Source organism: Nothoprocta perdicaria, unplaced genomic scaffold (genome assembly GCF_003342845.1).
Source record: "Nothoprocta perdicaria isolate Ctin4 unplaced genomic scaffold, notPer1 scaffold_111, whole genome shotgun sequence".
In the NCBI taxonomy this organism is placed as follows: domain Eukaryota; kingdom Metazoa; phylum Chordata; class Aves; order Tinamiformes; family Tinamidae; genus Nothoprocta; species Nothoprocta perdicaria.
Window position 1 is genome coordinate 1,013,291 of NW_020454217.1, and position 25,343 is coordinate 1,038,633.

Below are 25,343 nucleotides of genomic sequence, written 5' to 3' on the forward strand. Positions count from 1 at the left end.
TGGCTACGCAGAGGAAGCACCTGGTGAAAGATTTCAACCCGCACATCACCTGCTACATCTGCAAGGGCTACCTCATCAAGCCCACCACGGTGACCGAGTGCCTCCATACGTGTAAGTAGCGCCTCGCGGAGCCGCGGTCCCGCGTGAGTAGCCCTGCCGTGGGATACTGCGTTTCCCTTTCCATCCTGCCCTGGTTGTTGTTTGCTTCCCAAGTGTTGCGTGGAATTCCGTGAGGAGTCTGCTGGGGTGTCCTGGTCACTAGGGCGACTGCCGTTTGGGTGGTCTGGGGAGCGTGTCCGCTCCGGCAGCGTGCGGAGAGGAGGCGGCCCTTTCGCCCAGGAGAGTGGCGATGGCCCTGGCTTCAGCCCAAACATACATCTAAACATGAACACATCTGTGCTCCCGTCCCCTGGCTGCCCAGAGCGAAGACGGTCAGGTTGGCTGTGGCATTTCCAGAGCCCAACCGGACTGCTCTGGGAATTGGAGCGTGTTTGTTGGCCGCGGGCATCGCGGCTGCACCGCCCTGGTCAGCGCTAGCGGAGAGCTCCGTGCCGCGCTGCTCCCCGTGCCCGGCGCGCTCGGAGGCACCGGGGCGGCTGCGTGCGGAGCATCTCTGGGCGAGGCGGGCTCTCAACAGGCTACTGAGGCTGCCCTGTGCCTGCTGCCTGGTGGAAATGATGCTGTTGCTTCCAAAACCCACGTGTGAATGATATTAAGCATACAAATGGTGCTGTCAAAATCAGCGGGCCTGCTCGCATGAGGTACGTTACTTATGCGCTTGAGTTTTTCAAATTTGTTACTGAACAGAAAATGGCTTGTTCAGAGAATTGGGAATTTGGCATTTTTCCAAATAAAATTTCAATTCCCCTAAAAGAAAAGTAGTGAAATTTTATAATTTCTGACAATTTCCCAAGATGTAAACCTTTGATAAAATTATTAAGAGCCTTATGCTAGCATTTCCTTCCATCTTTATGCAGTATTGCTCTGGTAGTGGCTGTCTTTACTGATAATTTTCAAATTCTGGTGTTATATCACTGGTATATCAAGAGCATGGAGAATTAAAACATATCAATCCTGTGTGTTATTTGCAGCACAATGATACTGTTTAGTGTTAAAACAATACTGTTTTTATTGTAGTGCTTTTTTTAATTGTCTTGAGTTGAATTTTTTTTGAAGTCTTTTATCAGCCAAGTGTTATGGCCTGTTGTTCTTCTGCTTTGGGTTATTTAGTAAAGGATTTTTTTAAGTTTAGGAGGAGATAAGTTAAGCAAAATGTTCCTATAACAACTTTAAATAGATTGAGAGAGAAGTAATTTGGAAGTGGACAAGTTCCAGCATACTTTATTTTTATGATTGAAGTTGAATAAACTGTAATAACTTTTTTAAAGGTTGGGGAGAGGCAAAAATGTTGTCATCACTCAGCTCAGACTTTGACTTACTTTTATTATGCTGTCCTTCAGTCTAGATAATTCATTTGTTTTTTTTTACTTTTCTCTACTTATAAAACAATAGTGGCAGAAGCAGCATTTTTCGTTTTTTCTCAACAGCATCCATTTCTCTTGCTCACTTGTCGGATGTGGGCTTCTTAGTGAGGAGCCAGACAACTCAATTACTGCCAACTCTGCAAGCAGCTTAGTGCAAGTGTTCACTGAGCTTCTGTACGGTTGCAGAAGCCTCTCCCCACAGAAACTGTCGCATAAATATGTCATTAACTAGAAATGCAGGAAACCAGGTGACTTTACATATATATGTATATATATAAAATGCTAGAAAGGAAAAGGAGAAAATTCAGATGTTGTACCAGTAATTGCCATAATTCAAAATAAAGTGATGCACAAGTTAACAAAATCTACAGATGTTAACAGTTTAAGAAGGAGAATATGTATATTAGGTAATGGGAACAGAGCTTTCTGCTCTGGAAGAAAGGAAACGTGAATGTTGATGTACATGATCTCTGGTGATCAGAGAAGAGCTCTTGTGCTTGATCGTAAGCAAAGGAGTTGGTGGTTAATTTCCTGTTTTCTGTACACTGAAGCAATTAAGTAGTGAAGTTCTGAGCTGAGGAATGTGTACCTTTTAAATAGGAAATGTTTCTCACGAGGGCTTTGGAAGAGTTGGATGTCGACTGGAGTCCAGCATTTCTTGTGAAGAATAAGAGCAACTTAGGTTCAGCAGTGCAAACTGTTTGTACTGTTTCTGTTTGGAGGGAAATGCTTATAATATTGCAAGAATAATTCTTCTGCACTCTTGTTAATTCATGTTGATTCTTTCAACAGAAGGATTTTTACTTTATGGACTGAGACCTCTTTTTCTAGTCTGCTTTGCACTCATCAAAGATGTTTAAGAAGTACTGGCTTAAGGGGGCTAGATGTGAGCTTAGGGGTATGTCCCATTGTCGGTTTCCTGAGTCACTTCATTTTTCAGCAGTGTGAACTTATAAAACTTGAAAAATAAACTTTCCTCAGGAATATTTTTTAGTATCCTAAAAATAAATGTGGTTGTTTATATGATCATGGAAATGTTGGCTGGAAGAGAGCTCCAGAGGTTTTCTAGGATGACCTTTTCTGTGGAACAGGTCTGTTGCAAGCCGTAGACCAGGTCAGCCATGGTTTGGTATAGTTGAGGCTTAAAAAAAATCCAGGAATGGAGATTGCACAACCTATCTGAGTAACCATTTCCAGTGCTTCCCTATCTGGTAGTGAAGAAGTTTTCTGGATGCTCTATTAAACCCCAGCTTGTCATCGTTGCTCCTTGTTAAACCGTTTCTGACTACCAAGAAGAGTTTGATTCTCTCTTCTCTAACTACCCTTCAACTGGTGTAGGCTGTTACTAGATAACCTCAGCCGTCTTATCAGCCTCAACCATGATCTCCTTTTGGGAAATCTCTGCTGATTATTCCTGATTACCTTATTGTCCATTACATATATGGAAATCGATTCCAAGGAGACATGATGATCTTAGGCAGGAGTTAGGATGGGCTGTTTGGCTATAGTTCCCTGGTTCCTTCTTTTTGTCTTTTTTAAATATAGTCATAGTCACCTTTTTCCAGTCATCAGGGACCTCCCATACTGACAATGGCATCTTTATCAGCGGCAGAAAGCAGCCTCATGTCACCATCAGCCAGCTCCCTTCCGCATAGTGAATCTTCTCCGGCTTATGGGAATGAAAACATCCTGCTTCTTTAAGTAGACCCTTACCTGCTGTTCTTTGGATTTTGGTTGTCCCTCTCCTTCCCAAATCTTGCTAGTATGCATGGAGATTTGGGAACAGGCTTTGCCTGTGAAGACCAGGGCAAAGAAAAAAGACATAGAGGACTTGAGAGCTTTCCATATAATCCATCCCTGAGTTGTCTCCCTCATTCATCAATGGACACATGTTTTCCCTGAACTACTTCAGTACTCTTCTAGCTACTAGTCTGCTTGTCCTTATATTCATTATTTTACTCACTAGTTTTAGTTTCATGAGTTTGACCTTCAGGTTTTGTCCCCAAGTGTCCTTTTGCTGCCTGTCCTTGTTTCCACTTGAATATGCCCTTTTTTTTACATATTCATTATGAATCTTTTGCACCAAGAAGTGCTTTTAAAGTAAGTTTAAGATGTTGGACAAGCTTCTCTGGTGGTAGATTGACAACTTGATGACACATACCAGATGACTTGTTACTTTTCAGTGCCATCACTGCAGTGGGTTTGATGTTCCACTAGCTGTGCATATCTTGTGAGCCCTCCTTCCTGCAGTGGGTCAAGGAGTGATTTATTTTGACTCTGAGGGAGGAGATCCTTGAGAAAAATTAGAGGCTAAACTGAGAATTTGCCCCCTGCTTAACTGATTAAACTTTCTCTTTTAGAATGATATATTCAAAAAAAAATGCAAGATGAGGTTTTAAGTTTATGTAGATATCTCATTAATCAGCATTTTAAAAGTATCCTCAGAAGATTCTTCCTACTGAGTGATATGTAGGTAGATGTACACAAGATAATGTGTAAGACACATGTACGTGTAAGGTGATGTGTAGTGCAGTCAATATGTAGTGTAGTGCAATATGTTATGATTGCCAGCAAATTGGGTATGTCACACAAGTACTCTTATCAGTTGTAAATCATTTTATGTGAGATTAACTTATACTAGGGCTTATCCAAGGTGACATAGCACAGCTAGGAAGGGTGGGACCTCATTTCATTGGTGTATAAACCAGATAATTTGGTAAACTGTGTGCAAACCTCTCTCTCTCGTTGTTTTGTTTTGTTTTCCCTCCCTCCCTACCCTGTATTTCACTCAATACTCTGTCTCCACCCCGTTCTCAGAAACTTCGCAGTGATAGCCTTTGGGAAATGGTCTCCTATGCATCCCTTATTGAGACTAGCACAGAATGATCATACCTGTCATATATGAAAATGCTAGTGTGGATTCCCCTCCTACTCAGAGTATTGTAGATCTTTATTCTTAAGTGCGAGGGGTTTTCTGTGCTTGACTTCCGTGTTGCTGTCAGTAAATTGCATGTGCTGTTTGACATACAAATCCTAATGACATCATAGCCTTGCATGACAAAAAACAGAAGTTGTTTTAGATTACTTTAGCATTGATTTATGTTTTTTTTTTTAATTATTTTTTTCCTTTATATTGTAAGATGACCTCATGTTCTGACCTAGCTCTACAGAGACTTGGTCCAGATCGGTGACTGTGAGGGCAGGGAATGAATCCGTTTAGGAGAGTATTCCTGGGATTCTTGGTTTCTTGTGATTCATATGTGTGTGTTCTACGCAGACCTTTTTTTTTTTTTTTTTTTTTTTTTTTTTTTTTTTTTTTTTTTTTTTTTTTTTTTTTTTTTCCCTTCTGCCTGGAGATTAAATTTTTTTTTTGTTGTTAGTCTCTTCCTTGAACCCTTGTGGTTTGCACAGGTGCTCTCTTCTCTCTAAAAAGGTCCAAAGAGGGCACCGAGGACTTTGGATTATATTTCAAACCATTTTTTAACTTACATTAAAGAAGATTTATCACGCAATATTTAGTATTCCTACTAAACATTAGTAAACTTGGGCGGTTTTGGGTGCCAATCACCAGGCTTTAAACAGACTAGTTAATTCTCCCATGGTGTAGTTCTGAACAGTAACTGTTCCAAAACTGTTCCAAGTATTGTCTGGGTATGAAGGAAAGACATAGCTTGGATGGGGTTTGTTTGTTTGTTTGTCTGTAGCTTGGAAAACAAGAAAAAAAAAAAAAAGGAAACTCCAAGCTCATATTATCTTTACAAGGCAGATCGATGAATCCTTCTTGAAGACAGTCGGATCAGCTTGGTGTCATCTCATCATAGACTTCAAGAAACTCTGTGATATATATGGAAAAAGGGGAAGGGCAGTGCCATCTGAAGGAGGCCAGTACAGGATTCCAGTTGCTTACAGGGGGGAAAAAAAACCACAACAAACCTGTGGTGCTGCTTCCAAGCCACTGGTAATCCCACTGAAGAGCTTTGTGGCAGTTTTCAGAGACTCTGTTGCTAAAATTTCCCCAATAAGAGAAGGCTTACTATAAAGTTTGTCTTCTCAAAAATGAAAGTTATCGGAACTCTCAATAATCAATGTTTATACCATTTTTTATGAAATTCTTATTTTTTATCAAACCTTCAAATTTTGCACCAGGTTACAAAAATTGAATCCAAAGCAGCTCCACCTAACTAGATACTTAAAAATAAAAACAAAACCAACCCCTTCTTTTATCAAAGGGGTTAGTAGAAGCGGAGCTCCGTTGTGCTTTCTGGTCTGTACTGAAATGTAGTTATGCCTGAACTCTTTTTCTGTGACGTCAAGTTAGAAAAGGTTTAGAATAACCCAGCCCCTTATGTTACTAATCTCAGTGGCTTTCGCCTGGATTTCCAGTCATAAATAATGACTGTTTATGATTTCATCGTCATAGTAGCAGCTATGACTTTTTTCATGCCCTCTAAATTAATATTTTTCAGCTAATGGAATTTCTGAGATAACAGATGATTCTTAACCCCGTGGTTCTCATCAGTATTGTCATCTCCCACCAATAATCTGTTCCGTTTCTCCTGACAGTCATCTCCATCTTCAGCTCATGATGGAAACCAGGATTATAAGATGTCAGATGTTGCAGATGAGGAGATCGATTGACAGTAGTGTGTTGCACGGATCCCTAGAGTTATAAAGAAGCTTAAACAGAACATGATTATTTTGATTCTCATTGAAGCCATCCAAGAAATGCTTATCCTCGGACTTTTGTATTTCAGCATTTTAGCTCCTTTGTTTTCTCTCTCTGTTTTCTAATATCTCTGTGCTTAAGAGCGTAATATTTTCTGCTTCAATAATATAGGAGAATAATGTTCCAGAAATGTCCTGTTTTTTTGATTAGTATGAAGAAAGAATCTCTTTCAGGGGATTTTTATTTTTCTGCAATGTGAATTGCTGCCATTCATTGCAAGATTTCCTTTTAAAGACCATCTTCTTTCTCTTAAAATCTGAGTTGCATAAAATAAATGTATGTGCAGTTTAAATGCTTAGATTTCTTACAGAGCTTACTGTAGGTATTGCTATCAATTAAAGAGCCTTCACTATCGTGGTTTTGTGCCATATTCTCAAAAGTTACTTCTGTTTTGCCCTCTTCGTAGTAGGATCTTTCTATGGTGGGTCATTCTTCATTTCTCAAGAAGATAAATAAACGACTTGATAACCAGAACTACATTACATACAATTTCAGAGGGAAATCTCACTATTTGATTTTACCTTTCTCATGCACATTTTCTTTCAGAATTTCATGTTAATTAGTGCTAATGCTGTTTGTTTCAAAATTCAAATGAAATGGCAAGTTACTCATCTGTCTAGAGGCTCATCTTTTTTTTGGATAGTCCTCCGCTCATAGTGCCAAAGAAGGGAAGACACAGTAATTACTGTTTGAAGATAAGAAAAATTGGGGTGAATATTAATTTGGTGGTTTGTTTAGCTTATCCAACTCCATCTGTGCTGATTGTAACCACTCGAATGCTGGTGGCTCCTTGTAACTAATTCAGGTTTGGGTGCTCATGGGGCCTCTCTTTTTTTTGTCAGTCCGTGTTTTCACTGAGTGTTACGTGTCCCTGCAAAGGTCTGACATTGGGACCTGGGGCTGCCTCTTGCCCTGTGAGTCTGACTCTCCTTGTGGCAACTCCTCATCTCAGGGGCTCAAGCTGCAGCCTGGGATCTGGCTACAGGAGAGAGGGTTTTTTAATTACTGAGTGCAATTGCAGTGTAAATGCAGCACCTCTGCCTCCCCAGGCCTGTGCATTTGAGATGGGGCTGAACTGCCGCGCTTGAACATGCTGGAGGATGTGATTAGGAGGCTGGACATTTATTTGAAGCAGTTTCATGACACTTTTTTTGTGAGGAATGTCTTCTTTTTATCTATTTACTTTACAGTCATACAAATCTTCAGCCATTCTAAGGCTAAGTGAATATAAAAAAATTTAATCTGTGGTATCCAAAGAAATGAATGCAATTAAAAAAAAACTATAAAAGATCTAGATGAAGACTTAAAAGAAAAAAAAGATCCCACTCTTTATTTAATCTTGGCATAGCTAGTTGAAATGAGAAATGCCTCATCCAGCCACTGCACGAATGTAAGAAAATGCAAGTGGTGATTGATGTTCTTGGAGGGGTGATTTTGTACATGTCTTACAGTCTGCTCCTCTTCTCTGTTCCATTGTTCTGTGTATGTGGCTCGGTTTTGATTAGTGAAGGAATTAAAGGATGTCTCCAATTGCTGCTTGCACTTTATTTCTCAGCAGGGTAACAGAAGCAAAGACAGGTCAGAAACTGAGGGGAGCTAAGATAGCTAAGGAAGGGAATTGTTCATCAGCTGAATAATTTCACTTAATTATGTTTGGCCATGGTTGCACTTGTGTACATATGAAGTCTTTGAAGTATTTCACCCAGGAATTTTAATGTATTTTCATTTTCAAAGATAACTTTTTTTTGGTTGTATTGGAGATTCTCAGTCTTATTAGCAAAGAAAGATTACAGAAGTCTTAACAACCTATGTTTTAAGAGTTATTGGGGCTTATACTCCAAGTTAAGTATGTTCTTACGTGCTGCAGTGAGTCATGGGTGCTTGTGTGAGTCGAAGTTCTGTGTGTTCCGAGTCTAATACATGATTCACACAAAGTCTAAGGCAACCAGGTGTAAAATATTGCTCTGCCACCACTACAGCGACATAGAGTTGTGCAGAAAAGAAGCCCTGTTGGGCAGGGATTGGGGCTCTGCCGGCCTCGCTGCAGCAGGATGCCGGGAGGCCGGCGGGCGGCCGCGCTCGCTCCCGTGGCTGCCAAAACTGCAAACTTGGGGGTGTTAGTTTTAAACCATATGGGAAAAAGGTGCCTGATGTATGTGTGTCACCAGGCAGCTGGTACCAGCCTCAGCTGGCTCCTTCTGACCCTCCGAGCTCTCCAAGGCAAACATGAGAGTAGGCTTGGCATGTTAGGGGGCATTCGTTAAAATGATGGATTTTTTAGAGGTTTCAAGATTGCCATATGATTAAGGTTTACCAATTTGCTTTAGGAGTACTCCTAAGTTTTTGGATTATTGATGAGAGAAATGATAAAGCAGTGCTTCCACAGAAGCACTTGCTGCAGTTCCCTTTACTGCTTCAGCCCGGGTACTGTTGTATTTGTAGGTGTCATTTCAGTTTGGGCCAAGCAGTAACAGTCAGAGAAGGGATCTTGTCTCCAGCCAGAGTGTTGTAGTAACACACACACGCACGCACGCACGTGCGTAGTATATTTGTAATGGCAAATACATTTTTTCTCATTGCCTGGGCTCCATTTTCTTACTGAAGAAGTAAAATATGCTGTCTGCAATTCATCATTTGGAAGCAGCAGCATGTTTGCTGTTATTTCTGTTACTACTTTGAAGGCATTACGTCCAAAGAGAAACAACCATTTTGAAACTATGTACAGATTTGTGAGCTTTTCTCTCCTAGTAAGTGTTCACAATAGTATTTTCAGTTGTGAGCCAGGCTGAAGGAAAGAAAATAATGTGCACAGGTCATGTGCAACTTACCTGAAGTAGTGAAAGGCCCCTGGTGGTCTAGGACGCCCCAGCACACCTCTCCGAAGCTGTTGCTCCCTAAGCTGCATGGTGTGGTTGTTGCATTGTACAGTGCTGAGAGAATTGTAAAATAATAAAAATACTGTATTCTATAAAGCAATGTTTGTCTAACCTGTTCTGCTGCACTTCTTGCTCCTGAACTGAGTACTCTGTCTCCGCAGAGCAGAACTAGCTATGACTTTACATAACAAGAAGTGGATAGGGTAGAGATGGTATATTGTCATTATTTGCTTTAGACTAATATTCTTTTATGTTTGCATAAGGTAGTTAGCTGGTAGCAGCAGTAGGCTCTGTGCAGTCAGTAATATTTAGATCTTAATCGGAGTTATCCACTTTTGTTTTCTGTCCTTCAGTTTGTAAGACGTGTATTGTTCAGCACTTTGAAGACAGCAATGACTGTCCCAGGTGTGGCAACCAAGTTCATGAGACCAACCCACTAGAAATGTTACGGTAAGATGTATTAAATCACATTTGTAAAGTGCTTGGGAGAAAAACCATTGAGATGGTTGTAATTCAACTTTGTTCTTATTTGGGTTTTTGGGTTGGCCAAGACCAGAAAGACTTGCTGGAAGAGATGTGTGTTTGTGAGTTTACAATCTGAAGCCCTAAATATTGTATCAGTTACTCAGTTACCCTCATCTGCACGTTGGTTTGTGTCTCCACTGAAAATAGCAACTTGCTTTTATTGACCTGGATTTCAAGTATTAGCTTACTTTAATCTGCAAGCTGCAGTTCAGGGTACCTAAATATGGAGCCTTCTTTTAATTTATATCTATCAGTGGAAGCAGTTTGATACCTACAGACTTGCTAGGCACGCTCACCGAAATTTACAGCAAAACCAGCATCTTTTCATAAGGGCTCAGGCAAGTAACTTAGTACCAGTCTTCAATTACAAATAGTTTGCATATTGAAACAAAATACATATTTGAAATTAGCTGCTCTGTTGTAAAACTTGCCTGTGCAATTTGTGTCGAATTTATGCTAAGGCTGCAGTCTTTATACATGATCTGTTCTTGGAATGGTTAGGATTTTCTTAAACTTTTTCTCTTTTAATCCTTTTGTTTTGGTCTTTAGAAATAAACCAGGTATTTATTTCTTATTTTAAAGGAAATGCATGCAAGAGGTGGTTGCAATAAGTCTTTATCTTGTGTTTTCTGTCTTTTGAGCCATAAAATCAATTGGTTTATGCATGATGCATTATTTATCAGAAATGTTGTGCAATTCATTTTATTATTCAGGAGTTCTTATTCTTTAAAGGTTAGAAGTATTTTAAATACTGTTTCCTACCTAATCTGAGTGTATTTTTCCTTTAAAAGGCTGGATAATACCTTAGAGGAAATTATATTTAAGTTGGTGCCCGGACTTCGAGAACGTAAGTTTCTGATTTGTTTTCAGAACTTACTTGGGTTAATGGAGGGAAGTATGGCTATTTCTAGTAAGCTTCTAGTGTTGATTAAGAGATTCACATTCATCTTCTTTGATGTTAACTAGAGGAACTGCAGCGAGAGATCGAATTTTGGAAAAAAAACAAGCCTCAAGAGAATGGACAAGGTGATGATTTCTTTTTTTCCTCCCCCTCTCTTGCATGCTAGGTAAAACAGCTCCTCTGTAAGATCTGGTTCTACAAACACTTCTGCATATACGATATTTATGCTGAATTTAGTAATACTCCCAAAGCTCTTAACATACCTGTGTAAATGTAACCTGGGCCAATGTAAATATAATCTGTTCGTTTACAAACACTACTTTTTTTTCATTTTTCATTTCTCAAAGCTCTCGCGTTCATCAGTCTTTCCATATCCTGTTTGAATTCTTAATGTTACATGGTTTTTTTAACTGATACTAACAATCCATTGTACTGTAGGATGTAGAACTATTTGAATCGTTTTCATGTATTATTTTCTGTTATCAAATTTGACCAGCTGTTAAGTAGGAGGTTGTTAAGAATTAGTTATGACAAGTAGTAAAACAGTTTAGGTATTATAGTACTTAAATGTAATAAAAAAAAATACATAAACACTTCCTTTTTTTATGTAAAAGTTACATAAACAGTTATTACATTATTATTACATTAGTTATGACAACGGTAAAACAATACACATGCTAAGCAGTTGTTTTATATAGATTCCAAAAGACTTTTTTTCTTTTTGTAGTTGATCTGTGAACTCGGAGCTCTTCACTGAGCTGATAAAAAGGGCTGTGTCCAAATCTTATGCCCCCTAGTTTAAGAGTTTGGATGCTGTACCCTGTTTCTTTTTTTCAAACTATGTTTGAAAAGCTTCACTAATTTAAAGAAATAGTGATTTCTTCTAGCAGATAACTGAAAAAAAGAAAGCTTTGGTATGTATATAACAATATAATTCTACTACTAAATCTTCATTTCAGAGATTTGCAGATTGATTAATTGATCATTGAATTAAAATTATATAAAGTTAATTTGAAGAAAAATATCCTGTTAGGAACAAACTATTATGTAAAATGTTGCCATTGTGACTTTGAACTATTTTACACCTAAATAATAGAGTCTTCATATTTTACAGATGAAAGTCCAAAAGCTGATAAGCCCAAAGCGGATGAGGAAGGTGATGAAAATGAAGAAGACAAAGACTATCACCGGAGTGACCCGCAGATTGCTATCTGCCTTGACTGTCTGCGCAACAACGGGCAGTCAGGGGATAATGTAGTAAAAGTGAGTAGTTAACACAAGCTGTGCTCTTATGGTTGTTGGAACAGTGTTTTACAGGAACCAAGTAAGTTCATAACAATTTACATTACATCTAAATAAGACATAATTGATGACTTGTCTCTACTTGCACAGTTATTTTGTCCTTTTGTTTGAGGCATTTCAAAGACTCTTGGAATCTTTATGAACTTCCATAGCATTACCTGTCTGTAACTGATATTTCTTTGGTCTGTTACACAGTCTGAATCTACAGACTTGATGAGGGATAACTGTGTATTATAGATCGCAGCACATCACAGAGGTGCTTGTAAAGCCAGCTGTAGGTGAGCTGCCTCCCGCTTCCAGAATTACTGTTTCTCCACGGCAGCACAAAGCTCTGCTTTTCAGAGAGTATGCACTGAATGGCTGCAGTCTGGGTCTTCTGACCTATAAATCTCATTCTGACACTCATTTATTGTCTGCAGTATGGCCGGGTCACTTTTTCACTCTGTAAAATGCGTAGAGTAGTACCTGTTCTTCTCTGTTTCTAGAATAGAAAGGGAGAAATAACTAAAATTAGGGATATTTTGTTTTCAGAAATTCCAAGAAGAATAACATCTGTTTGGCAACCAGTATTACTGACTCAGACGTTTAATTGTGGGGTTTTGTACGTTTTCTGTCCTTCTGAATCTTTTCTAAAAATTTTAGAAGTGGGGATGAGCTAAATGAACTTGTCATCTTTTAAATTTTAAATTTTAAAATTTTAAAAGTTTTAAATTCTGTAAAAATGAGTGAACAACAATGTACCTGTGGTGCAATTATGGATTAGAAGTAGAGAGTTCAGTAAAATTGGTTACTGTTTTCTTAAAAACAAACAAACAAAAAACTTATATTATTTACATACTATTACTCTAAAGTTCCCTGTTTGATTGATTGAGCTCCAAACTTTCTGACATGACGTTTCTGTTTTATTTTGGTTATTTTAGGGTTTAATGAAGAAATTCATCCGCTGTTCTACCCGAGTGACCGTGGGAACTATTAAAAAGTTTCTCAGCTTAAAATTAAAACTTCCAAGTTCTTACGAGGTACATATGAAAGAACCATGCCTTTACTTTTATGCCTGTGTAAAGTACTGTTTTTATGAAATCAATTAACACTTAAACTTGAAGCTTTTTTTTTTTTTTAAATCCCTATTACTCAGTCCAGTTTAAGATTCAGTTACATTTTTCCAAACTTTCTCAAACTTTAAATGAAAATTGTTCACTGGATGTCATTTGATCACAGTAACTGAAGTCATTAATTGAGCAATTCTTACAGTTCAAAATAACTTCAACTTGTTGCTCACCTGTGAAGGGACAGTTTTTGTTATTTTGATATAAAAATAAGTGCTTGCTATTTCCACATGGCTAATAGCACATGGTACTTAATACATATTTTGATCAGTAACTGTTGAGGAAAAGTAGGGAGAAGCTAGACATGCACAAAACAATGCTGCAAGTTTCATTTTCTGTAGGTAATATTAAAAAAAAAAAACACATAAACACATTCCAGTAATAATAATGAAGTGCAGTACCATTTGTATCTCCCAGAATGCTGGTACTGTTTCTCCACTTCTTTGGAATGAGGTGGAATTCGGCAGAAAGAGGGGAGGATCTTTGCTCCATCAGTGGTTTGATATTGGCAGAGAAACAAGGCCATTCCCTGGGGGCACTCACTAACGTGGTGCAGGTTGTGATGCAGGATGGAGCTGGAAGCCTGAGGCTCCTGCTTCTGCTTTCCCTCTCCCCAGGGATACAGGGATTTTGGCCACAGCACCAATGTTTTCTTAATCCATTGCCGATACCAGAACCCAGTGGCTTTGCAGGCTGCTTTGTGCAGACAACCTCTCAGCTCTGGTCAGAGATAGGGCTGACTTAGGCTAAGTGCCCAGGGTTATTGCAGAGCTACACACAGGGGTTTGTCACAGTGCAGGGTGACATCCCCACTGGACACTTCGCTGCCCTTTGGGTTTTGTATTAGGTTAGTTGATTCTGTCTCTGCCACCTTAATGACTCACTTTATGTAGTACCTGCTGAATTCAAAACTTTTTTTTTCCTTTTGACAATAGAGAACTCTTTCATTGTTATAGCAAAAATGCTTATCAGATGTTTTCAGTGGAGCATTACACAATTTAAACCAGTCATTTTTCATAGATTGTCATTTATTTTTCTTCTACCTCTAGTCCTCCAGTTAATGAAGAGGCATGTTGTATAACTAGAAACTCAGTGGCTCATTTATAATTTTAAATTTCTTTTTATTTATTTTTGAAAAGCTGAAAATTACAATGCTTTTATTTTGTATCCCTGCAATTGAAAATGTGTTGACGTAGCAAGAAGGCCTTTGAAGTACAATATAAGCCGTTCTCTTAAGTAGGTAAAGTGTAGGGTGCTTTCCTATCTAGTCTGGCAATTTTTTTTTTTTGCAGTCCACCTCCTCACTGAAAGCATGAAAGTGAACAAACAAAGTGGAAGACTACTGTAGAAAATTGCATTTTGTCATCTGTAGCGTTTATCAGGTTTTAGTACATCTGATTGGATTCTTGTATGATGATGGGAGTTCTGGGGTTAATTCTCAGAGAATTGGCTAAATGTTCTTCTAGTCATTAAAATTTTGCATGTTTGTTTTGGCTTAACTGTTTATTTTGTTGTATTTTAAGCTGGATGTACTATGCAATGGAGAAATCATGGGGAAGGATCATACTATGGAATTCATCTATATGACAAGATGGAGACTAAGAGGCGAAAACGTAAATGATATTATATTATTAATACATGATGTTTAGGTAGATTTATTATAGAACGTATACACGTTTTCCTGGGTTGACGCAAAACCTATCCTGTGGTCCTTCAAAGAACCCTATGTCTAAAAATGAATTTTGTGTATTTCCTGGATTTCTTAGGTTAGAAAGGATCTAGTGAAAGAAATGTTCCAGTGAATATATTGTGTAGAATCTGAAACTTCTAATTCAGAGTAGAATTGACATGTTAACTGTATTCTTGCTAATTTTAAGTCAAATATCTGAAAACCCAAGCATTTACCTATTGTCTGCAAATTTCCTTTCATTGACCCTTTGAGTTACACTAATTGGAGGAATCGGTATCCAGCCATTCTCTGCTAAAACCTACACTCAGAGTCTTTATCACAGTCATTCCGTAATAAGCTCGGACACTGAAAAAATAATCTGAGAAATCTATTATTGTTTCTCTTAATATTACACCCCTGGTTTTTAGATACGTTTTATAACAAAGCCAAACCTCCAGCTAATACAGCTAAATAGGTTTTCCATGTTGTATGTGTATGTTTTAGAATTGCAACATTTATCTCTTGGATCTAATAGTCGGTTGGATTTAACAGCCCTTGTATTACTTGGTGTGTTTTGCCTTTTTTGTTAGAAAGCATATCCTCATTTCCTCTTTCTTTGATGCCCTCATATGTTTGTTTGCTTGTGGCTGCTGATTGTTCTCAACCCTGAACTGCTTTGTGCTGTCTGCAGATACGTTGCCTGTCGCTGCCAGTGGAGGCTACATTGGAGAGCAGCAAATGTTAGGCACTTACCATATTTTAGCATGCTCATCTGTAGCAAATTGGAGACTTTCTCCACTCTAAGCTTTCTGGTACTCAAAATGAAAAGCACTGGGGCATGGACAGAGAAGACAAAGGATTAAGCACACTGTTGAGTTGGCAATTCAGAAGTTTCTTAAAGCTTTTTTTTTAAATCTGGGGAAAAAATAGTTTTTGATGGGAAATTAAAAGACTTATTTTGCATAGATGAGTATTTTCTATATTTGAAAGTAATATTTAAGTTTGAAAGTAAAACTCCTGATCAGATAAGTAAGCTATGTTTACATACAAATAATAGCATTAGATGTGTATCTTTTCCTTTAGGAGAAGTTTTACATCACTCCCCTAAACTCAAAGATGACAAAGTAAATCCTGTAACAAATTACATAGTACTGGTGATAAATCTAGTAATCTCTGGGCTTCTCTGATTTTGTTTCACCTGACTGAAGTGGGTGTTGTTATAAAACAGAAGTTAGTCAATAATCTCTTCTTTTGGAAGGAGATGATGCAGTAACACCACTATCTACATTTTGATGCTGTTCACCATGAACTTTTATCGGCACAGCTGTGGACCTTACAAAGTAGAATAGCTGAAGGAAAACATCCATTTATTCATTAGAAAACCCCTTTCAGTTTTAAATAAATAGATGAATTTTTAAATTTACAGTGGAAATTTACAAACAATGAAATGGTAAATGTATGTGTCCAGCTGTGGTTGCCTCTTATCTGATCAGAAAATCATCTCCTCCGCAGTTTCGGTGTCAGAACTGCTCATCTTCGCAAGTCTGCTCGCAGGATGGCACTTTTTATCAGGTAAGAGGCACTCACGACTGTACACATTACAGTCACTAAGGTCCCGCTAGCACTCACCTGCAATACAAGTTGGGGAATTTTTATGATTCCTCAAAGTGCTAAAACATTACAAGGGAGGTCTGCATGTTTTCGTTCATTGAGAGTAAGCTTTACTCCCTCAATGAATTGAATCCACTCAAATTTATCAGGTTTATGAGGTTTTGGGGTTTTTTTTGTTTTTTAACATAAGGCCATGTATCTTGTTGTGTCACTGTCCAGGCTGATTTCTGCATGAATCTGTAAGAATTACCCTAATCCTACTTATCCCTTTAATTGGTGTCATTAGTCAGTTACTGGCAAGGATCAAAACTGAAGAGTATGAATGGAAAAGACTGCTTCATTTTCATTTCATTGCTGCTTCTTTCATTTCTTTCATTGTTTCTTCTTTCTTGGCAATTCCAATGTTTTATTTAATGGAGTAAAGAAATCCTTTTTTTTTTTTCCAAAATTATGTTTTTTAAAAAAATATATTTAATTTATTTATACTTTTTTAGAAATTGAATAATAATTTATCTACATAGAGAGTGTAACAACCAAAACTTCCAGAACCTGCCAGCTGAAATTGGTCAGGCTAGTGTTTTGTTTCAACCCATTGGAAATAACTGTCCATTGAGAATTTTGATTGAACTAATTCATTTTAAAAGGCTGAAAAGGTGTTCCTGACTGTGTAAAAGATTGCAATTAATGATATAAAGTCACTCACACAGTGGGTTATACTTTGCAGTCATGCCTATTCAAATAATTATAATTATTCCAGCATCTTGCATTTTATTGCTAGAATTAATTTGTAATTTTGCTAAATAGCATTTAGACTTAATTTGCAAGAAAAGACTGAGCTGTGTTGATCTATCTGCTAAACTTTATGGAGGTGCCTGCCCTGTCTTTGCCTATCTGCAATTCCAGTTAGGATTGAGTATATTTGGAGGCAATTTATATAATCTAAGTGTTTGTTCTGAAGTATGAACCACAACTGAAGTAGGTTTTAAGTAATAATATGGTAGTCATATCCTATATAGGGGAAAAAACAGAGACAAAAATTATATTATATACAAGTATATGGTTATTAATTACATTTGCAAACTGCCCACAGTGATCCCTGTCTTCTCTCCTAAGAGCTCTTGCTGTTTTTGAAAACCTCTGGCTTTTATTTTAGTTTCTCTACACCCTGCTTTTTACATCTTCAGCGATCATGATCACTTTTAGTTCTGGCCTTCATTTACCTCTGATAGCAGGAAAGATCATTAACCTGTGTAAGAATCCACGGTACTGTCTTTCGGGGTGACAGAAGTTCATCCATATTGCATGTGAAGGATGGAGTAAAGTATTTCTGGTTTTAATGTTAACTTCTATAGTGATTTTTGGATATTTCTAGATTTACAGTAAAAAAGACTTGAAGTAGCTGTGGTTTTATTGTGGCCCTGTAGCTGACAGCCCGTATAAGCCTGTACAGTTACTGAGACAGTAAGATTTTCCTGGCTTTTATGCTATTAAAAAATGTGTAGGGTTCTTGAGGAACTAAGAGGAATGTGTCAGACTTATATGCAAATGCTTCAGATTGGAAAAATAAGTTTTAGTAAAACAGAACTTGTAGCAACACGTGCCAATATATTTCATCTCCCTTTCTGGAAAAACACTCTCGATTACCATTCCACACTACAGCTTTGTCCAATTCAGGGATCTGCCATTTTTTCCCAGTAGTTTACCATTGATTTGATTTGCCATTTTATATTTTTTTCCGATAAGAACTATTAAAATCTACCACGTTTTCTGGGAAAGTTAACTTTGTTTCTCAGAAGTCACATTTATAGCAATTTTATCCCCCCTTCTCTACCCCACCAAGTACATGTACTCATTAACTGCTGTTGAATATTAGTGTAGCTATGGAATTTCTGCACTTTTGAAATCAAAGTACATGTAAGAATGATTTTTTTGTTTTGGAAAGCGTAAATATTTCAAAATTGCTTTTTTCAAAATTACTTTTTCCCGGATACATGACAAATAAGAGACATTTTGAGCACTCAGTGTCATAAAGTCCGTAGAAGTCAGATATGGGAATTAGATTTTCATGACAGAAAATTACATCAAAGTTGCTTTATATTTGAAAGGCAGCTATTTAATTGTAGAAATGTAGAGAATCATTTCAGTCCAGTAAACAAAAGTGATTGCCCAATACATAAGCTCTACCTATCCTTAATGCAATCTTTAGTTGCATTTTTTGCAGACTTGTTATTAATTACATCTTCATGTTATCTCTGTGTGTTGTTGCTGTTTTTTCCTTTTGGTTTCAGTCTTACCCTATGGTACTTCAGTATCGACCTAGAATTGACTTCGGTTAGACCAAAGGGCCAGATCCCACTGAGATGAATCCTGCACTATTTGTTTACCCATCGACAGATTGCACAATGAATGGATGTGCCTGGATTAGGGGGACACAACCAGATTTTCAGCATGCAAATAAGAACATTGTCTTTCTTAAAATTGTCAGTTGCATCTTCGTTGTTTCTATTAGAGCAAGCCAAGTGCCATTCTGCTACTGAAATGTGCATAAGATATTTGTGGCTCTTAAAAGTGTGCTGCAAGTCATAGCCAAAATCATGAGGTGTACGGTCAAGATTCAGAACTTACGGAAAATTTTTGCCTGCGTATTAGAAGTTTTTTTTCTGGTCCTAATATTGATTACATTAGCAAAATGGCAGAGTGCTCATTTCATGTGGTGTTGCAGTTTTCACATACTTACTATTTTACTGAATATTGTTGTTTAAATCATAGAGTACTGTACAAATAGCTAAGGATTATACCTTGAAAATATTTTGTATAGAAAATATATTTAGAAAAGTGGTAATTGGGCCACTGTCTTTTTCTTGATAAGCTTCTCATGGGTCCAGGTATAGCTCTCTCATGAGTGTGCAACAGTCCTTTGCAGCAAACACATCTCTTGCTAGGGGTGATCTTTATCATGTGGTAAATCCAAAAAGTCATTTTCAAAATATCATAGCCTTTCTGGTAGCACTTTTCTGTGATTTCCGTGAAGACTGGAATTTGAGATACAGCTAATAGAAAGTTTCTGGTCAGATTACCTTTCTCCTAACAAAGACTTTGTAAATTAAGTTAAAATTATTTAAATTGCTATAAAACAAATTTCACTGTAAAATCACAACCAGGGCAGAATTTATACATAATTACTGTTTCTCATAATAAGAATATCCTTTTAAGATTGGGTGGAGATAAATTATATGTTAAGAAAAGGCAAAATATTACAAAACCTGTGACTTTAACTAGATCATAGATCTCTTGCGACTGTCTGGAGTTTGGAGTCAACTGTGGGATGTTTCATTCACTGAAGTCACATCATAAAGCCTGCGCCATAAAATTAGAGGTAATGCAATACTGAAGATGAGCAGTCTCACCAAAATAATAGTTCAGGTTGTTGTTTTTCCAAAGATCTGGTAATGCTGGATGAACCAGGGGATTGTTGCCTTAGGTACTGCGAGCACGAGGGTGCTAGGAGAGGATGTTTGTGGAGGTTTCTGGTAATGTTGCAGGGAGCATAGTAATGCAGAGGTTTTCTGTAGTCTGCCATTGTCTTTGCTCTGTTTAAAAGTCTTTCTGTTTTTTTGTTTTGTTTTCTTTAAATTCTGTGGAGATATTAATAGTTCAGTACTTCCGTGTAATTTCTACTTAATACACACCTACTCATCCTGTAGGTAACTATTTACTTTCTTATACTTTTTGCATACAACAAAAAGGAACCAATTGACCTTCTCAGAAGCTACTCTAGAGAACATGTTTAGATAAGACAAAGTGAAAATCCTAACTTGAAAACTTGGGATCAAAGCATAAAAGATGGATACGAGGCTGTAGCTTTATATTCTTGTGCATTATGTCTTTCAATAGGAGAAACAAGCATGTTATGGGTAGAATCTGGCCCCTTTAGTGTTAGTGGGAGTTCTCACATTGGTGACTTCAGGCATCCATAGGTAGTTGGGCTAAATCCTACCATTGCACTCCCAGGTCCGCAAGACATGCAGAAATAAAGCTGCTGTCAGTAGCAGCCAGTTTAGGAACCCAGCCGCTGCAGGTGGAGGCTGCACATGTTGTGCAGGCACCAGTGAGCCTGGGGAAGCAAAATGTTTAGGAGCTGCTGTTCCTTTCTGCAGGCATAAGGTGCAGGCTGGTACAGGCACTCAGCTACCCCAGCCCTTGATGGGAATAAGTGCACGTACTGGCCGCAGGAAGGGGTCACCTTTTTGCCCCTCCAGGCTGGCATGTGCTGCTTGGCACAAACAACAAGAGACTTCGTGGAGGGAGGGCCTTTCTCCTCACCGTCTCTGGGAAGAACAGATTCCTTACAAGCAAGGAGGCTTTCCCTGTGGAGCAGCTTGTAAGATCAGAGCGTGCATTCTAATCTATAATTGCAAATCCTGTTATCTTTGAACATAATTGAATTTGCTGGAGAAATAGGATGTTATTTGTAAATATTTATGTGCACATGCAAATGACACCTTACAGTTTTTATATATTTCACATGTTTTTGTATCAGAATTTTCACTATAGCTCCACTTAAAAAAAAAAAAAAGTGTGAGTTTATCACTAATGGTAGTGCTCTTCAGCAGAGTTTTTACTTGGTTCAGGGGACTATTTTTCCTTCTCAACAATTGCATTTGTTATTCCATCGAATTTGAAAAGAAGGGAAGAAGGGGAGAAAAACGTGTGTTACTTCTAATGCATTTTCAGTCACCTTATATGCAAGTTTGCATCCACCTAACAAGTTCATTGAAATTGGACTGTTTGGTAATGGCTTCTGAATGACAGCCCTTGAAGGTTTGAATGCTTTTGACTTTTTGCATTCTCAGTTCAGAGAGCCATTGATTTGTGTTAATCAGAATTGGCAATTGTTTTAAATCATGGTACCTTCTTGATCCACCTTAAAGCTAAATTTCAGAAGGTAGAACCTCATTTTAAGCATGTAAAATACTGACATGGTTTCCCATTCCTAGCTGAAAATCATGGCCTTAAATGCTTTTCAATGCATATGATCTAGCTACCTAAACTTTATACCTTTCTGGTTTGATGGCTCAGTGCCCCAGTGCTCTTCTAGTTTCATGGATTTTGTAGTTTGAAGCCGAAGTGTCAGTGAAATGCACACCTTAACTGACCAGCCTGTATAACACCCAGCCATTGCTTCTTTTTCAGGAAACCTCTGTGTAGTATGTATGTGCCATCTGTCTACAGATATGCATATTTGACTATCCCTGTTGATTCCTTTGTGCCAATTAAAAATATATGAACAGTACAGGAATATGAGAATGCAGGTACGGATTCCAGTGTGCCAAAGATGATTTAAAGTGAAGTGAGTACCTAAGCATTCCATTAAATACTATGTAGCTTCATAGAGCACGAGGTTACAGTCACTCTCTGAATATTTCCATGATAAAGTGTCACTGCTGCATAGTAAGCAAAGAATTGGAAAATAAGTATTCCTACAACTGTTTTTCTGTAGCTTTTCCTATTTGACAGTGCCTAGCTACAACAGTATAGGGCCTAAGAAGTTCTGCACTAGTACTTAACCATTCATTCTCTCACTCAGCAGATTTGGTGTTGTTGTTTTCTCCCATAGGCCAGTAATTTGTGTCTTCCTTTAGCTCTGGGTAACCCCTTAATGAAAGTCAAAACCAACCATTTGTTGGGCCTAACAGTATGCTGCATTTCTCTACTGACAAGCTGTAAGCTAGGATGTACAAATGGGGTCTCTTAAAAGCTGGAACTGTGTAATCATAATCAAGACCTTTATCTGCTGTCTAAGGACAAAGCCCTATAAACATACTTGAGTGAAATATTAAGTAAGGCTACTGTGGTAACCTAAGGGACTATTGGTGCAGCAGGGGTGGTTCCCGTGAATGCTTTGGGATTTAGGCCCTGGCAGTGTGCAGCACTATAACCATAATGCACATACTCAGCTAGCTTGTGGTTTGTATGCAAAAAAACCTCCTTATTCTTTTCTGAAAAATACTATTTTGGCTTTATTGAAAATGTTACATAAAGCAAAGTGCCTGATTGTTAATACAGAATTCTTTTAAAACCCATTATTTGTTTCTGGCAGGTAATATTTTCTGCTGCATTTTATCAATAGTCCTAATATTTTTCTGCAAGACTATTTCATAATAATTCTGTAGTGAGAAGCAATCTTTCCTATGAAACAAACAGAAAAAGAAATATGTTTGGTTAGATTATATGAAATTGAAGAAACATATCTTAGTGGAAACTGTGATAAGCATTAGTTATATTGAGATGCAACCATTTTTCTTCATAAGGTAACCATGAATTATGGATCTTGATCTTTTCTCTCTGGACTTTAAAAATTTGACTCTACTTTCCTCTTCTGCAGTCAGCAGAGGCAGTTCCAGTGTATCTGTACTAGAAAAAAAGATTGATTGCATTCCTTATAGTTGTATGCAATAATCAAACTTTATCTCTGAAAAGACCAAAGGCAGTTAAGACTCTGTTCCTCCCTGTAGCACTGCAGAGGTGCTTAGGCATTACAGAGCTGCTTAAATCAGGAAGTTGGTCTAACTTTTTCACATAACTTTAGTTGAAGGCATCAGTTTAAATCTATCAAAATATGTGGTTATCAGGCAGGGTACTCCCCACGTAATTAGACCTTTTTCTACCTTATTATTTACATCACTTGAAAAATTTGTTCAGGCTCCCTGTAATTCTAGGTTCATATAAAAGCTTTGTGCTCTCCCTCTACCCCCTTCTCATGCCCAACAAAATCAAACATCTAGTTAGTTTTGAAAGAGAAATTGCACAGCAGGAAGTGGATCCGAATCAGATGGTGTCATGGCCATGACATCTATAAACAGACATTGGAAAGTTAATGCCCAAGGAATTTGTTTTTTTTTTTTTTTTTTTTTTTTTTGAGGGAGCGGAGTGGGGGGGAAATAAGCTAATCTGTCCAGTATTCCAGTGAAGTTTTCGTGGTTCTGCGTATTGAATCCTTCTTAGTCCCTTGGAACACAGTAATGCTTCCACAAGTGCTCAGCTCAAGGTGCCTGTTTGAGGAGGGAATGTGTCTCCTGGAGCACGTTCCAGGGTGCATGCAGAGGGCCTGACCTGCCGTAAAGGAAGCATGAAAAGCTTCCAAGTGCTCATTTACCACTAGTTTTATGAATGAGGACGATTTGACCTTCACACCTTCTCTGAACGTATCAGTCGTGTTTCTTTATCAGCAAATAGTTTGTTTTAAACTACTATACTGCCTGTGTTACAGATCAGGAAAAAAAAAAACATCAGAATCTAAAACAGGACATAGGAACATGAATTTCTGAGGTGCTTCCTCCCAGGGTGTGCAGCAGAAGTCCTGTAGTGAGGTCTGAGTTCAGGCAGCTTGGCCATACAGTTGAATGCAGACCCCATTATCTCGTTATCAACTTAGTACATCCATGCGCTTGTGGGGTGTGAAGTGGAAGGGCTCTGTGGACTGATGGAAAAGTCCAGGCTACTCCTTGTACTTGCAGAAAGAGACTCAGTTCTGTAGGGTCAGGATGGATGAGACCTTCTGGAATGAGAGATGTTCTAGAGGTGGAAGTTTTTGCAGTTTTAGTTGAAGAGAGGCATTAGTTTGAATTTGCATGTTGATCCGAACCATCAAACGTTCTTTTCTTTGAAGTAATTTTTATGTGTGTTTATAGCAAGTGCTTCTAACGAAGTTTAACAATGTGTAACAGATGACGGGATGAGATAGACGAGTAACTCTTGTGTGTTTCCTTTTCCTCACGAAGACAAGTGGAAGGCAAGATGAGAGTTGAGCATTTGGCTGCTCTGTAGTGTCCCAACTGCTGCAACAGTAAAACATTTGTGCTGCTACTTACAAATGAAGTTGTGATGAAGATGTTTATTATCCAAGTGTGAGGCACATATTTTATGATGGTATTCTGTTCCTAAAGTAGTGTTTTGTAGTATAGCATATTGAGTGAAGTAGATGATGATGATTGATAAATCCTGATGTGGTAGAATGAGACGTGCTCCCTTTTTACTGAAGACTATAACATACTAACTGACTTAAAATTACTGTTTCTTGTTATCAGATATTTAGCTTGTTCATTAAAAAAATGTTTTCTAAAAATAAACTATTTTTATTGAAAATCTCATTGCCTAATAGATTTAAGAGATGTATATAATACCAAAGGTATGCCACCCAGAAGCTGGCTTGGATTAAGGCATTGATCCTTTCCTGGAGGGCAGTGGTTCAGAGTTACACCTGGAATCAGTCGAGAAGTTCCAGGTAGTAGCTGTATATGTCACCAAACTGAAGGGTTAGGCACACCTAGCAGCTTCCAAAATAAACTTGATTAAAACAAATAAAAATAGTTTAAAAAAATGTAGGAAAAAAAAAAAAAGACTAACATGGTTGAACTAACAGGCATAGAGCAGCTCTTTGAATCATAGCTAATGTCATTAAAAAAGAGAAGCACAAAGGCTTGCATTACTGATGTGTCTGCTATACCTGACCTGTTAACTAGTGTAGAACTTCAGTGTGCTGTCAATCCCATAGACCTTCCAAAGCACAAAATATTCACCAAGCTACTTTGGGTTTTCTAGTTGTAGTGCAGTGATATTTTGGAGGGTGGAAAGGACAGACTTGGAGGATTATGAGAAGATAAGTATGTTTTACAGATTTTTATAGATATTTTTTTAGCAAGTGGCATTGCTGTCCAAGATGTCAGAGATTAGCAAAAAGTCGATTATTTTACTTGTGCAGTGTAAAATAGAAAACAAAATTCAGTAAATATCTTGATTTCCAGTATAGTGATTAGCCTACATGGAAAAACAGTTTAATTATTTAGCTGGCTCTGAAATATTTCATTTTAAAAGATTACTGATTTCATTTTTTTCTCAAATATAAGCTTCTTAGAATAAACATTAAGCAATGCATATTTTTTCCCATATTGCAGGCTTAACTGTTGAAAGGAAAATACTTTGCCTTTTTTTTTTTTTAGTTAATTAATGCAAAGCCTGAATTGTTAGATGTTCCAGCCTACTGAATAGATGATATAGAGTTACTATAAGAGGTTTTTTTTCAGATGGGGGCCTAAGTGTCCTTATATAAGCTGTGATCCAAGTTATGATAAGAAAGGAGCCTA

At 37.8% G+C, this 25,343-nt stretch overlaps 1 protein-coding gene across 1 annotated transcript; it reads left to right on the forward strand.

Moving 5' to 3' along the window:
* Positions 1-2: 2 nt before the first annotated feature.
* Positions 3-22,864, forward strand: PCGF5 (polycomb group ring finger 5; the record flags this gene model as incomplete). The annotated part of the gene is made up of 9 exons (XM_026051140.1): positions 3-111; positions 9,440-9,536; positions 10,403-10,458; positions 10,578-10,637; positions 11,627-11,775; positions 12,735-12,833; positions 14,444-14,533; positions 16,102-16,161; positions 18,489-22,864. Coding segments are annotated over 9 exons (768 nt in total), but the record flags the coding sequence as incomplete, so codon positions are not given.
* Between the last annotated feature and the right edge of the window lie 2,479 nt (positions 22,865-25,343).